This window comes from Raphanus sativus, chromosome 4 (assembly GCF_000801105.2).
Source record: "Raphanus sativus cultivar WK10039 chromosome 4, ASM80110v3, whole genome shotgun sequence".
Lineage (NCBI taxonomy): Eukaryota > Viridiplantae > Streptophyta > Magnoliopsida > Brassicales > Brassicaceae > Raphanus > Raphanus sativus.
The window spans coordinates 19,405,704-19,421,383 of record NC_079514.1 but is presented as its reverse complement, the minus strand read 5'-3'; the positions used below and the strand labels follow the sequence as shown (position 1 = coordinate 19,421,383).

General features: G+C 32.7%; 1 protein-coding gene across 1 annotated transcript; it reads left to right on the top strand.

The window, feature by feature from the left end:
- The first annotated feature begins 2,389 nt into the window (after positions 1 to 2,389).
- On the top strand, positions 2,390 to 4,081 carry LOC108815520 (uncharacterized). The gene is made up of 8 exons (XM_057008034.1): positions 2,390 to 2,405; positions 2,504 to 2,588; positions 2,658 to 2,774; positions 2,854 to 2,918; positions 2,993 to 3,081; positions 3,163 to 3,436; positions 3,519 to 3,638; positions 3,748 to 4,081. The coding sequence occupies exons 1-6, from the start codon at positions 2,390 to 2,392 to the stop codon at positions 3,244 to 3,246; spliced, it is 456 nt and encodes a 151-aa protein (XP_056864014.1). The 3' UTR covers positions 3,247 to 3,436; positions 3,519 to 3,638; positions 3,748 to 4,081.
- The last annotated feature ends 11,599 nt before the right edge of the window (positions 4,082 to 15,680 follow it).

Here is a 15,680-nt window from a genome sequence, read left to right as displayed (position 1 = left end):
GATCAGTTTATTTGAGTGCATCTTATAGTTGCTTGAGTTGTGTAATGAATTTTGATCTTTTCTAAACGAAATTTCTATGATATTGTTTTGTGATCATCTTGATACTTTCTAAGTTCTAATCAATTTGTACTACGAGTAGTCCTTTTTAAACATTCTCTTCTTCATTCATTCTCTTGCTATAATCTTTGATCCATACTCCTTATGGAGTAGAGAGTGGATTACATTGTTACCATTGTATTAGCTCACGTGGCAGAGGTGAGATATTTAGAACCTAGGGAAGTAGAAGTATTTACATTGTCTTTTGCTTTTGTATTGAACCCCTCAGGCCCCAGGCAAAATTTCTTATATATCTTTATATTTTAGTGATTAATATGATTTTTATATCATAAACTTGTTATTGGTATCTATACTATACTAAAAGGGAAATAACCTCAAATTCTAAGCTGTCCACGTCAGATTATTAAATCAACCAATAGGAGAACTCTATTTTGACACGTCCTCTACGAACATTAGAACGGGCCTAATCTGCTGGACTTCACAAAATTTGTATTGGGTCATCTAAGTTAAAACCCACAATCCTTCCAACAGCTACGACTCTTCCATCTCCTTCATCGCTTCAATCTCTTTCATCCATAACTAATGCAAATCTCCGTTTAGTTAACACCGCCCACTCATTCAATTCCATCCTTTAATCATATCTTCATGAGAGAACCTATATCCTTTCAACTCCCTTTGCTTCTCATGTTATATAAACCTCCTCCTCGAATCTCACCTCGATCCACTTTTTACAACCTCCATTCAACCAAATCAATCAATTGCAATGAAATCTGATATAATTTCCGGCAAGTTTCCAGTGGCCTTACATTTTAACGACATCTCACGTACTCAGAGTTTACTGCTCCTCTACTCTCTGTTTCAATGCCTGACTAATTTTTTTCTAATTGTTATTGTCATCTCTCATGGTTTGGGTAAATCAATTATTTTTTCCTGCGTTTCCTTTAGCTATGAGCTGGAAAGCCGAAAGCCCTTGAACGATGTCCTCCCCTGCTAAGTTCTGCTGCGTCCAAGTTCTCGAAGAACGATCTCACTATCTCAGGCCCTCCGCATAATTACTTTACCGGGTAATATAGAGTTTCCCTTTTCTCTTTGCTATGGATGTATGAGTCTTTAGATGAATTTTGTCCCTAATCTTGGCTGTCTTTATCTCATCAACTTTATATTGGGATTGGTTACAAGTTTCAAAAAAAACTTTATATTGATTATTTGTATTAATTGTTTCATGATTCAAGGCTAGCGTTAAGCCAAAGTACAAGTTGATATTCTCATCAATAATATGCATATTAGATTCACAGAAATACAAAAGGCCTTATAATATGCATAAAACTAACTATTCATTGAATTGTTTCTGGGTTTCTGTGAATCTATTGCAACCTTCCCTGGTAGTCTTTTTCTCCAACCATGTTGTTGGTGATTTCAATTTAAGCTCAGCTTGGTCGTGTCGAGGAAGAGACTAAGGGCATCGTCTTGATCCGTGAGGTATATATGAAAAGCTACCATCCTCATTTTAAAATCTTATTTAGTTTTTTATCTATGTGTACTTGAATTTTGATTTCACGAATTGACAATTACGTTGAACAGAAAAAATATATATTTTTCTTTTGGGTTTTGTGTGATCTGTTCCGTAAAGGATGTATTGGGTTTAAGATTGAAGTGATCAATATCACGAAAAAGATTGTTTTTAGTCTGGTTCCTAGGGCTTAGATGAGTTTTGTGGATCAAATCTCTTTCTTTTTTAAGAGAAGAATCATTTGATTCTTCTCAGTATTTTAATGTTTGAGGACTAAGAAGCTCAATGGTCGAATTGCATACAGAAGCTTTGGCTGATCACGAGTGGAAAGAAGTTGCTTTTGTCAGGAAGAAGATTGATCCTGTCAACAAAGAATTCTCAACAAGCCAATCTGTAAAGCTACCACCAGCAGAGAATCCTCAAGCTGATCTAGAAAAGGTGAAACGAGGCTTGAGAAAAGAACATAATCCTGTTATTGAGAATTCTGTTCAACCTTGAAGAGAAAAAGGATAAGCAAAGCTGAGGCTACATGGCACTTCTTCCCCTGGGCAACAAGGATCCGAGAAAACCATTAGACGTAACTTACTACCATCTTCAGGTGATAATGCAAGAGTCACTCCTGATTTTCCTGAAACAACAAGAGTCTCATGGAGTTTGGATAGTTAAGGATAGTTAAGGGCATCTTCAGGTGTTTCATTTTCCTGAAACATCCGCAGGTCGTTGTGTTTAGGCATGGAGTTTGGATAGTTAAGGGCATCATCCAGCTCAGCGCTTAAGTTTCTGCTGTTAGCTTAGACATAACTAGGGATCCATGTGTTAACAATGGTTGTAGTTTTTGGTTATATAGGTTTCGAGATCTATAGGAGATATGTACATGAAACGGCCAGAGTTTAACAGGGAACCGATTGCTTAGAAGTTCAGGCTTTTGATGTGAAGATAGTCCTGCAGAAGATCTGTACGGCATTTTTATCAATAGGGTTCGTCGAGAGCGTCCACCGGAGTATTTGGAAAAGGTTAAAGGGTAAGTTTGTCAAATCTCATTTGGATTGGATCAGATAAATGATTTAGGCTGCTGTGTGTTATGATGCAGTTTGACAAAATGGGTCCCTCCTCCAGTGAAGATGACAAGCAGCTATGTTCGTCAAAACATTGACATATCTCAGAAGAGAATGGATGTGGCTTCTCTTGATATGCTTCAGTTTCACTGGTCTTCTTTCTCTCTCTTCTCTATTATGACTCTGTCCTCTGTTGTTATTTGCTAATCTGACTGAGGTTTTGGATATTAGGTGGGATTATGCGAAAGACGGTTATCTTGATGCACTGAAACACCTCACTGACTTAAAAGAAGAAGGTAAAGGCTATAAAAGTTGTTAATGTTTCTCCTCTCCTCTCCCTTCTTGTGATTATCATTTTGTACTGTTGCAGGTAAGATCAAGACTGTTGCTTTGACAAATTTTGATACAAAGAGACTTGAGATAATCTTAGAGAATGGAATCCCTGTTGTTAGCAACCACGTAGGTGATTTTCGAATATCTTTTTTTTTTTGGGTGCAAGTTCCTTTGTTGTTTTTGTTCATTGTTGCAAATTCTTTCCAGGTACAATACTCCATTGTAGACATGCGTCCTCAACAGAGAATGGCTCAGCTTTGTGAGCTTACAGGCGTCAAACTTATAACTTAAAATCTCTTCTCAACTCTCTCGAAAATCTCTTTAACAACTGACTTGACCACACATCATCGAAGGTCTTTTCGAGTGTAGATATGGGACAGTAATGGGTGGTCTACTGTCGGAGAAGTTCCTTCATGCCAATCTAACCATCCCTTTTGCTAGCCCTGGTTTGAATACTCCTTCTCTCCAAAAGTACAAAAGGGTAAGTGTTCTCATCATATGAGTTATATATAGAATCAATCCTACTCTTCACTTTATTAAGATTCTCGAGTGTTACGTTACAGATGGTTGATGCATGGGGAGGGTGGAATCTCTTCCAAGGTTTGCTTCGCACGATGAAAAGCATTGCCACAAAACATGGAGTTTCTATTCCGACCGTGGCCGTGAGATACGTACTAGATCAGGTATCTCACTCTTCCTTAGTCCTCACATCACATGAATTTGGATTGCTCTTGACACTTAAAGCCAATCTGGTTTTATTATTTGTTCTGAAAATTTGAAATCTCATCGCAGCAAGGAGTTGGCGAATCAATGATTGGGGTGAGGCTAGGGTGAGCGGAACACATACAAGATGCAAACGCTATATTATCATTGGTATTGGATGATGAAGATGTGAATAGCATACAAGAGGCTACCAAGAAAGGTAAAAATCTTCTTCAAGTGATTGGTGACTGTGGAGACGAGTACTGACGTGTAGAATACCGTTTACATGCATTCAAGACACAAGATCTGTGTTGGGATTCGTATATATGAGTTCAATACTTGACCAAATTTGAGATGGTTTAAATGGAGGTATTACCCTATTTTGACTCGAACTGTTTCAAAAACTAAAATATGTATTGTACTATTGTTACATGGGCTAAATCTTAAAAATATATTAAATATAAAGTACTAATTTTTAAAAATAATTATGAAGAGACTAAGATAAAAATTAAGATTTTCTTAAAGAATATGTTTATACTAAGTTATAACTTACTGTTATTTATTTAATTGGATTATTTTCTCAAAAGGTTCACACATCATATATTGAGTCGAATATCCAATCAACCTTATAGAGCTGAGATTTAGTACTCCCAAAGCAATAAAAAGTTTAGGGAACCTCCATATCATTAGGAATCCTTAGCTCTCACTACAAGCAATGGGAGATGGTGCGTTGAAAGATGTCTGCAAATGTGATTTACAACAATAACTTAAACGTTTTTAGAATTATATTCAGCCTTTTATTGGTTTTAGTATCTAACCTAAATTTAAAGTTGTAAATACACAGTTTCTTTTTTTTTTTGAATAAATTTAACATTTACTCAAAAAAAAAAAAATTGTTCACTTTTGTTTTTAAATTAGCATGGCTATAGATTTCCATCATAATTGCATGGTTCGTTATCTGCTTCCGATGATTACTACGTGTCAATTAATCTGTAAACAGAGGCTAAAAATATGACTTCTCAATGTATTGTGTTTAGTTTTAACTTTGAACTCCTACTCACCTTAAATTTCCCAGCATTATATATGTGTCATTAAAAAATTTGGATAGCTCATTCTTATGTTTAAAGTACAATCCAGGTTTTGTACAGCTAGAAACTAGCTAGGCTTCCAACAGAGTTTAAAATCTCTCCGCCTTTCAAATAATAGTATAATATGGTACATCTTTTCCTCTTGGTTAATCATGTTTTAAACTTTGTAATATTTCAATTTTCAAGTCTTTTTAAAACTATTTCAGCAATGTGCGGTATTTAGCTATAATTATTTTTCAGTTTTATTTCCAGTTAAAAATAATTTTTCGATATTACACATGTGCACTAATAAACATTTAAAAATCTCTTCACTCTTTTTCTTCTTCTACACTCCACCTCTATCAACATTTTCAACTACAACAAAATCCAACTCTCAATCATCTTGAATTGCCATATCTTAAACCAGCCTTAACAATCTTCAACTATATCTTTTGGTAGAGGGAAAAAAATCCAACTCTCACCAAAACATATCTTTCTCGTGCATAAGCTAAATAACTTCATCTGCCATCTTTGCAAGAGTATTCTCCACAAACTGTGTAAACTTAAAACATTCATAAATCAACATCTAGAAAAGCTAATACATTTACTATAGAACACACAGGTTAATATGTAATCTCCTGCACTGCATCAATCTGCAAAAAGAAGAATATAATTAGATGCGTTCAAATACAAATTCTTAAGTCTCTGTGATTGCTAAAAAAAATGGGAGACTTGTGGAATAACCCTATCTATGCCCTATGTATAAATTTGGATTTCTACATGTTTATTTCTCTGCTTTGTCCACTTTGGTACTTTGCTTTGCTAATCTCATTTTATTATCAATTCTACAAAATATTTCGTCCACTTTACTATTTCATCCACTTGGATACTTTGCTTTTCTAATCAGTTGGACTTTAAATTGTCTCTGAACACCAAATAAATTTGGGTTGAAGAATCAGTTGAGCTTTTGCGATTTTAAAAATGAAAGGAGCAGCAAGTAGATATGCTTATAGCTCACTACTTAGATACGTGGAACAGCCCACAAACCACCACTAATTATCTAAACACTTATATTTCTTTACTCGATGACAACAAAAAGTCCCCGTTTATAATAAAATATCTTTGCAGTTGACAAGCAAATGTTAATGTTTCTCAACATTAAGTACTGTTCCTGTCGAATGAGACATCAGGAAAAAAAATTTAGGAGTTTGAAAATATCTTCCGCCAAAATATATAACATCTAACTATGTAAATAAGTGTGTTCCATTTAACAAATGCAGATGACTCAGTCTTTAGAGGAACAAAATATTTAAATAATTATTATAAAAAACTGAGTAAACCACGTTTATTCGGAATATTCAAAATAGCGAAGTTTCTTTAAAATCACATCAACTCGGTATATTATGGATTACCAAATAAAAACCATTTTAATCTCGGTTCGGTTCAATTATAATTTGTTTGTTTTTACCGGATAGAGCACTCCTAAATAATTCACTGACTTTCTCATTGCTTTTACAAATATAACACCATCATTCCAAATACAAACATTAAAACGCATGATCGGAAATTAAACTATCAACACATTTTTCCGCGCGTAGCGCGGAGAAAAAATCTAGTGGTAAATAAAGAGTTCGGTCTTGCATCCAAAAAGAAAGTAAAAGCATAAAGAAAACAAAAGGTCTCCTGGTAAGAAAACAAAAGGTCTCCTGGTACAAAAACATAAAATTTAGATTGTCTCAGAGAAAACAAATAAAAAATATATATCCATCCGGTAATCAAACCCGATCATGTATAGGGTACTATTCTACCACTAGAACACTGGTACTTTTGCTTACGAAGGGAAATAACTTGGAGTTATTGTTTAGACAAAACTGGTTTGGCTAAAATAAAAGCAGACCAGACCCAGATATTCTTTTTTTTTTTGGTCAAGACCCAGATATTCAGGATTAGGTTACAAGTAACGTAATCGATCAGTGACATGGCAGTAATTAAGCGAATCAAAGTACTCGAGTTGCTATCAAATGACCCCTTGTTTTTGGCCTGGCTGTCCAATTAAGAAAAACTAGAGCTGGTCGGACGGGTACTTATTTTCTTTTTTATATAAATGAATATTATTTAAAATCTATTGGTTTATATTTTTAAATATTTATCATATTTCTATTCTTTATAAACACAACAATCAAATAGTTTATGTGCCGTAAAAATAGTGATCCGTACTCGTTATTAAACATTTGACAAATTAATATTGACCTATTGATAATTTGAGTAATACTTCTTGTAACATGAAACTTTTTGCTAAATGTAAAAATAATTTAAATATTTTGATCAGATATGGATAATATGGTAAGATTTAGATACGTTAGAGAAAACATTATTTGGTTATAAACATTAAACATTGTTTTACAAGTAATTCAAAGACATTTAAATTTCAGTATTAATTTTTTGTTTAAAATAATTAATAGCAACCAAAATGGTTAAACATTTATTTTAGAATTTCTTGAAAAATATATAATCTTAGGTCAGATTTAATTATATTAAAATAATATTCAGTTACAAATATTTCATCTTGTTCTATAAGTAATTAAATATATTTAAAATCTTGGCATATATAGATTTTATTGTTCAAAATAATTAATGGTAAGTTAAACATATATTTTAGGAATATTCATAATATTGTTTAATATCGAATTTAAACTTAAATTTTGTTCAAAATAATTAATGGTAACGTTATCCAAATTTAATATTGTTAAAATCGATTTTAAATTTGAATATCCCTAAAAATCAGCTTATTTATTTTAGGTAATATATTAAACACGAAAATTAAACTGAAAGTGATTAAGGAAATTGTTTAATAAATAGAAAAAGACAATAATTACTTAAATATAGGTTCATTTAATTAATTTAGTGGTATGCCATTGTAAATAAAAGTGAAAACTAAGGATATTTTATATGGGTACTTCTTTTTTAATAATACTAGGTGATTTTCCCGTGCTCATGCACGGATACAAATATTTATAAATTAAATATATATAATAGTTGATTGTTATTTAATTTTAATTTTGAATTAATTTATAATTTGTATGCATAATTTATACTAATAATATTATATTGTTTTAATCAGACATATGATTTTAAATAAGTTATCATTTGGGTATATTGGATTGCATCAATCAATTTTTCTAAATTCAACTAATATTTTTTATTTTAAATATATGAAAATTATGATTATTTGCATTTCCTTTAGTTGTTATCTTAGGATATATTGTGCTTAGAATGAAGTAAAAATAAACTAAATATTTGATTCCAAATTACAAAAATTAAATTATATGTTGATTTTTAAAATAAAATATTAGAAAGTAAAACGATAATCAATTGGAAGTTACTTACATAAGTAACTAATATTTTTTGGAAGCTCATGAACACATATCAATATGTATTTACAATAACTAAAATATTCATAAATTCTAAATAATTTTATGTCTTATATATATTAAATGGTAAACTGAAATTTATGTAAATAATCCTAAAAATGAGAATTCAGATTTGCGTTGGTATTTTGGTTATGGTTATATTAACTTTGACAAACATAAAACATAAAATTTAATATTAAAAACATTTTTAGTAATGATAATATATACTATATCTACCTTGTTAAATTATATAGTGTTATGTTAATTTAAAATATTTTAATTATTTGATCAAAAGTTAATTTTACTTTATTTTTAATATCTCTTTAAAATAAACAGTTTAATTTTTTGTGATTGTATTTTAGAAATCATATTATATAAGTAAAATATAATTTATAGATTACGAAATCACATTATATACAAATATATATTTTCATCTAAGAAAATATAGATATAAATAAATATTTTATTACTTCAAAAGTATATTTTATGTTATTTAAAATAGTCTTAAATGGAATATTTCTATTTTGTGAAATTTCCTTTTTTTTTAAATGAAATCATATTATATAAACATATATTTTCGTTTTTAATTTTTAAAAAAACTTTATAAATATTTCCTTTTTATTATATATGTTATTTGGAAAATTTTAAAAGGAAACTAAATAAAAATTTCAATAATAGTATTTAAATATAAATTTTTTAATTCATTAAGGGTATCAGCGTAATCAACCATCGTGAAAGTTAACGTGAGCGCGACACATAGGAAACTGACTTCTATAACGCGACACATAGGAAACTGACTTCTCAAATAATATTATAGAGATAGATGATTTATAGTTAAATTAACTAAAATTTAGTTATTTCTGTAGCATATTCGTGTCTCATTTATTTTAGAAGACATGAACGCGTTTTCTTCAATGTATTGTTAATTTTTTCGTAAATCAATCGTAGTGGGTTTTTCTTGTATTTAAAAAAGCAGTCAGTCGAGACTTTATAAGTATTAAATTCATATTTGGTCATGTAAGTATCATATCGCGATAAAAGGTTGGACTATCTATACTATTAAAGTACAAGCACATTTGGATTTTTTACTAAACATGCCCTTTCTTTAACTCACATTGCTTATTTCATTAAGGACAATCAAGTAATATTAATAACACATTTTTATTGGGTCATTTTTTTTGGATCCAGTCCACTGCCACATCATCTCTCTTGGGCCATTTGGGCCGATTAAGAAATCAGATCCAATTCTTATTTTTTTTTCTCTAATTCAAATAATTTATTTTCAATCACTCTTAATATTTTGTGTAGTGAACAAAAATTAATAACTTAATTATTATGTTTTTTATTTTTAATATAATTTAAGCATTCATAAAAAAAAATTGAATTTTTTCATTGAAAAGTATAAATCTTTATTAAAAGTATATATATATTTTTATTAAAAAATTAACCACATAATAAAATTAATATATCAGAGTTATACCAACTTAATTCATTAAAAAATAAAGTTTAATTTTCTAAACATAAATACTCATTAGACCTGGACGTTCGGATACCCATTCTGGTACGGATTGGTTCTTTCGGATATCGAATTTTTCGGATTTTAAAATTAAACCCCATTCGGGTTTTGAAATTAAACCTCATTCGGGTATTATAAAATTTTGGGTTGGGTTCGAGTCGGGTCTTTCCGGGTCCGGGTGGGTTCGGTTCTCATGCATAAGAACCTGCAAAATAACCAAATAACCGAAGTATCTAACGGGTTCGGTTATTTGTACTTAAAGTAACCAAAGTATCTGATTCGGTTCAAATTTTTGTATCCAAATTATTCAATAGTAACCAAAAATATACATTTTATATAGTTTTTTGGGTAAACTTTTATCCAAACTATCATATTTTATCCAAAAATACTCAAAATACCAAAAATAACTACTATAGTTAACTTATAAAATTAATTTAAAAATTAAAATAATTATAAAAATAATTATAACATATATTTTAGATATATTTCGGATATCTTCGGGTATTCATTTGGTTCTCGGTTTGGGTCGGATTCGGGACCGGTTCTTCGGATATAGCAATTTAGAACTCATTCGTATATTTACTCCGAGTCTGATCGGGTTCGGGACCCTGATTTTTGGGTCGGTTTCGGGTTGGTTCTTCGGGTCCGAATATTGTGTTCTGGCCTATACTCTTTTAAAATGAAACACGATAAAAAAAAAACTTAAGTCTTTTATAAAAAAAACAAATATATAAAAATATGACATTTACTAAATATTTATCAATTTAAAAAAAATAAAGGAAAATAAACCCGCGCTTTGAAAGCGCGGGTCAAAATCTAGTTAGTCTATTACAAGACAAACACAAAACGAATGTTTAGAAATAGGACAAACACGATTAATTTTAAACCACTCCCTTGATCTTTAATTGTCATCATTTTTTTGTAATTTTATGGACTAATTGAAGAGTTTAGTTGAGACTGATTTGGATTTCAGTTAATTGTATTCGCCTGACGATTGACTTATTTAGTTTTTAAGTGATTTCTAATCAAATCTTTCGTTGTATCTCTTCCCATACTTTCATATTCGTGAATTTGTTTATACCACTACAAGAAAACAACACTTTGACGAGGAAAATTAACGAGGAAATATAATCCTCGTAACTTTACGACGATTGTACGAGGAAATTACAAAGAAAAAAGTAAACCTCGTTATTTCCTCGTAAAGTAACGAAGACAATATTTCGTCGTAAAACCAACGTAACTTTACATCGTCTTAATGAGGAAATACACTTTCCTCGTAAAGACCACGTAAAGCTTGCATTATCTTTACGAGGAAAAGAGGAAATATACATTCCTCGTTAAATCAACGTAAGATTACGTCACCTTTACGAGGAAATGATATACGTGAACTTAACGAGGAATTTTGAAGTACGTTTTTTTTTTGCTACCTACCTATTCCTCGCAAATTCATCGCAAAACTTCAACTACCAGATTAGAAAATTTTCTATAAATATGGAAGTTTCAACATCATTTTAAACACACCAACAAGAAAAAAAAGAAAAACGTGAAAAGAAAAAAATGTCAGGCTCCGGGAATGTCTACGAGTTGCGGAGGTGGATGTATATGCACAGAGATGCTAACGGGAGAGTGATGAAAGAATACATTGCGGGACTGGAGACATTTATGCATCAAGCAGATTCCACACCGCTCGCCCTAGAAAGCGGTAAGATGTTCTGTCCATGTCGGAAATGCAACAATTCGAAATTGGCAAATCGTGAAAATGTTTGGAAGCATTTAATAAATAGAGGTTTCACGCCAAATTACTATATCTGGTTTCAACATGGAGAAGGTTATAATAATTATGATCAGAATGAAGCTAGTAGTAGTAATAGCAATTTTCAGGAAGAACCGGTTGCTCATCATTTGCATAATGAACATAGTTACCATCAGGAGGAGCAAATGGTAGATTTTGATAGGGTTCATGATATGGTAACTGATGCATTCGTAGCTCATGATGAAGATGAAGAACCTAACATAGATGCAAAAAAGTTTTATGAAATGTTAAATGCGGCGAACCAACCACTTTACAGTGGTTGTAGAGAAGGTCTCTCTAAATTGTCGTTGGCTGCTAGAATGATGAATATTAAAACTGATCATAATCTACCTGAAAGTTGCATGAATGAATGGACAGACTTGTTTAAAGAGTATTTGCCGGAAGACAATGTGTCTGCTGATTCTTATTATGAGATTCAGAAACTGGTTTATAGTCTTGGGTTGCCTTCGGAGATGATAGATGTTTGCATCGACAACTGCATGATCTACTGGGGAAATGATGAGAAGTTAGAAGAATGTCGATTCTACAAGAAGCCACGATTCAAGCCGCAAGGACGGAGACGTAATAGGGTACCGTACCAAAGGATGTGGTACCTACCAATTACAGACAGATTGAAAAGATTGTACCAATCAGAGCAGACTGCTGGAAAGATGAGATGGCATGCCGAACATACTCAGACGGATGGTGAGATGACACATCCATCAGATGCAAGAGGCTGAAAACATTTTAACAAAGTATATCCGGAATTCGCTAGCAATATCCGGAATGTGTATCTCGGATTATGCACAGATGAATTTAGTCCATTCGGAATGTCACGGAGACAATATTCATTGTGGCCAGTCTTTCTTACGCCATACAGCCTGCCACCGGAGATGTGCATGCAACGGGAGTTGCTATTCTTGACCATATTAATACCTGGTCCGAAACATCCTAAAAGGTCGCTGGATGTTTTCCTGCAACCACTGATAAAAGAGTTGAAGGATTTGTGGTCAACAGGGGAGAGGACGTATGACTGCTCAACGAAGACGAATTTCACGATGCGAGCGATGCTTTTGTGGACCATAAGTGACTTTCCTGCCTATGGGATGTTGTCGGGATGGACTACACATGGGAGATTAGCTTGTCCATATTGTAATGGAGCGACAGATGCGTTTCAACTGAAGAATGGGAGGAAGACAAGTTGGTTCGATTGTCATCGTAGATTTCTTCCCATTGGCCATCTGTACCGAAGAAACAAGACATTGTTTAGGCACAAAAGGGTTGTGAGAGACACTCCTCCTCCATATTTAACTGGAGAAGAAACTGAAAAGCAACTTGATTACTATGGAGCTTTGGAAACAGTTCCTCGTGGTGGTAATTGGCATGTTCCCCCTAATATGTCTGATTCTTACGGTGTTCATCACAACTGGCACAAGAAGAGTATATTTTGGGAGTTGCCATATTGGAAGGATCTTCTTCTGCGCCACAACCTCGATGTGATGCATATAGAGAAGAATTTCTTTGAGAACATCATGAATACAATATTGAATGTCCCGGGAAAGACAAAAGACAACATAAAATCGAGGTTAGACTTGCCGGATATTTGCTCAAGAAGCGAGTTGACGCCGATCTACATCCGAAAGACGTGGTTCAAGATTTACGCTGTAAGTAATTCTATTAATTAATTATTTTATATATTTTTTTTAAATAACCGATTATTAATTTATTTTTTTTGCAGCAAAAGTATCATTGGTCCATCGGGGTCAGTGAGAGAGTGAGGAAGGCGTTTTACGAGAAGGCGTAAGTTCGCTTGTCGGACACGGTTTGCAACTGGAAGGGTGCCTGGATCGTCAAGGGATACACCCGTGGCAAATCCGCTGAGCTTACCACGAATGTTTAGGACGGCCTCATCCGTTACTGGAAGGATCCCAACTCCATTAGGATCGCAAACATTTGTGTTGCCGCCCGTAACACGGTAGACGAGCACGGTAACGGCCCGATGCAACACTCTACGGGCCAAAAACCCCATGCCGGTCCGTTTGCAAATGGTACGTAATTAAATAATAATTTTTAATTATTATTTTTAATATAATTAAATATATTTCAAACAATTTTCTTAAATATTTTTAGGCCAAAGAGTTGGGACGTCTCCCGACTCTTCCGGAACTTTACGAGCGGACCCACAAGAACAAGGCGGGCCAGTTTTTAGATGGCAAGTCCGAGAAAATCAACAACGACGTAATTGCTCGGGTTGAGGAGCGCCAGACTCAGCTGACCCAGCAGTCCGCCGACGGATTACCCGTTACCTTATCTACAACTGAAGTGGATAAGATTTACGAGGAGGTAAATTTTTTAACATTATATCTTTTTAATTATTAATTTATTAAATTTACCTTTTAAATTTAACTAACAAATATATTTTTTTTGTTTTTAAGGTTGTCCCTAAGAAAAAGGGACGTACGTTGGGGATCGGTTCCGTCAGTGATGTCCCGAGAGCGACATCGTCTTATGCTCAGAGACGGACCGAAGAAGTCACTCAGTTGCGTTCCGAGCTGGGCGCGACCCAAAGCCGTGTGACTGGACTCGAGGCCTTCATCGACTTTATAGCGACCACAAATCCGGAATGGAAAACTTTGTTGAGGAGCATGAAACAACAAAATCCCATTCTAGGCGAGTCATCGGGCACACATAACGAGGAGGATGTTACGAGGAGGAGCGAGGAATTCTACGAGGCGATAACGAGCCTTAATTTTTTTTTTTTCGGTTTATGTATTATAAAATCCAAAACTTAATTATATATAAAATATTTTGTTGCTTCTGAATTTTATTTAAAATTTATTTATCAACCCAATATTTAAATATTTTTAATTTATTAAATTAATAATTATTATATTTATCAATAATATTTATTAATTCGAAAATACGCACTATACGAGTTATTTACGACGAAATTTTGCCGAGGAATTTACGAGAAAATGTTTACGAGGTGTTTACGAGGAAAGGAGTTTCAAGGAATCTACGTGGAGTTTACGAGGAAAATGTTTCAAGGATATTACATGAAATTTACGAGGATTTATTTTCAAGGAACTTACGTGTAGTTAACGATGCGAGCTTCGCGTGGTTTGTACGAGGAAAGTTCGCGAGTGATTTACGAGGAAAGGCGGCGAGGAACTTACGACGAAACCTTTACTTCGTCTTTACGAGGAAATAAATGACTCGCTACTTTACGAGGAAATGGCGACGAAATGTGTGTTACGACGGACGATAAACGACGAAATCTTTTTCTTCGTTAATTCTTCGTAAACTTCCTTTTACGAGGAATTAACGAGGAAAATGGCCCTCGTTAAACATCTATTTTTTTGTAGTGTACAGTTATTGTAAAATTAAACAAAACTAGTAGACACGGTAGTAAATTGGTTTGCAAATCTGAGAGTTTTGTTCTAAATGCGTATTGCTGGAATGAGAAATCCGATAACAAGTTTAAGCTAAATTTAGAAAATCGCTAGTAAAAAACAACTTTTTGTTAATTATTATTTATTGATTTACTAGAGCATCAGTGAGAGTACCATAATTTAAAATCTTTATTTCCATTAGACTAACTACTTTTAGGATGAGGTCCAGATGTTTTTATATATTATATTGGCTTCCAACCGCGTGTGTGGCTTAGAGATGCATCGTCCAACGAATTCCCCAGAGAAGGTTTGAGCGGTAAAATCCTAGCTCCGAGCTGCAGACAAACGAGTTATATATGGAAATCTATATTTTTGGGAGCAATACCTTTTTAAATTGATGATACGATAAGATACTAGCTATATAAACTTGCTATCATTGGGAAGAAAGAAATGAATGAATGTTCTTATAGGAAAATGTAGAATAATACATCTACCGTGACGAAAGCCAAAGGTGAGTCTCGTAGGTTATTATGGTTCGACCGGATTCGATCGAGTTATTAGATTATACTGAATTTAATAATATTTTATAAATAATATACATATTCTTACAAATGTAGATCATATATTAAATAAAATGTTTCAATACCATGATGTTTAGTAAAACTTAAAAAATAACAACTAAAATATAACAAAAATATTAAAATAATTTTAATTAGTTCAAATCTAAAATCAAAACTAAAAGCATATTTAAAAATTATATATATATATATATTAGTTAAAAATTATATTTTGAAATAAAACATTTTTTTGTTTCTTGTTTTATAAACTATAAAAATTTTTAAAACA

Excerpts from the sequence above, each read along its gene's own strand:
- LOC108815520 (XM_057008034.1), top strand. Across the intron at positions 2,775-2,853 it reads GATATGCTTCAGTTTCACTG|GTGGGATTATGCGAAAGACG; the intron begins GTCTTCTTTCTC and ends TTTGGATATTAG. Across the intron at positions 2,919-2,992 it reads CACTGACTTAAAAGAAGAAG|GTAAGATCAAGACTGTTGCT; the intron begins GTAAAGGCTATA and ends GTACTGTTGCAG.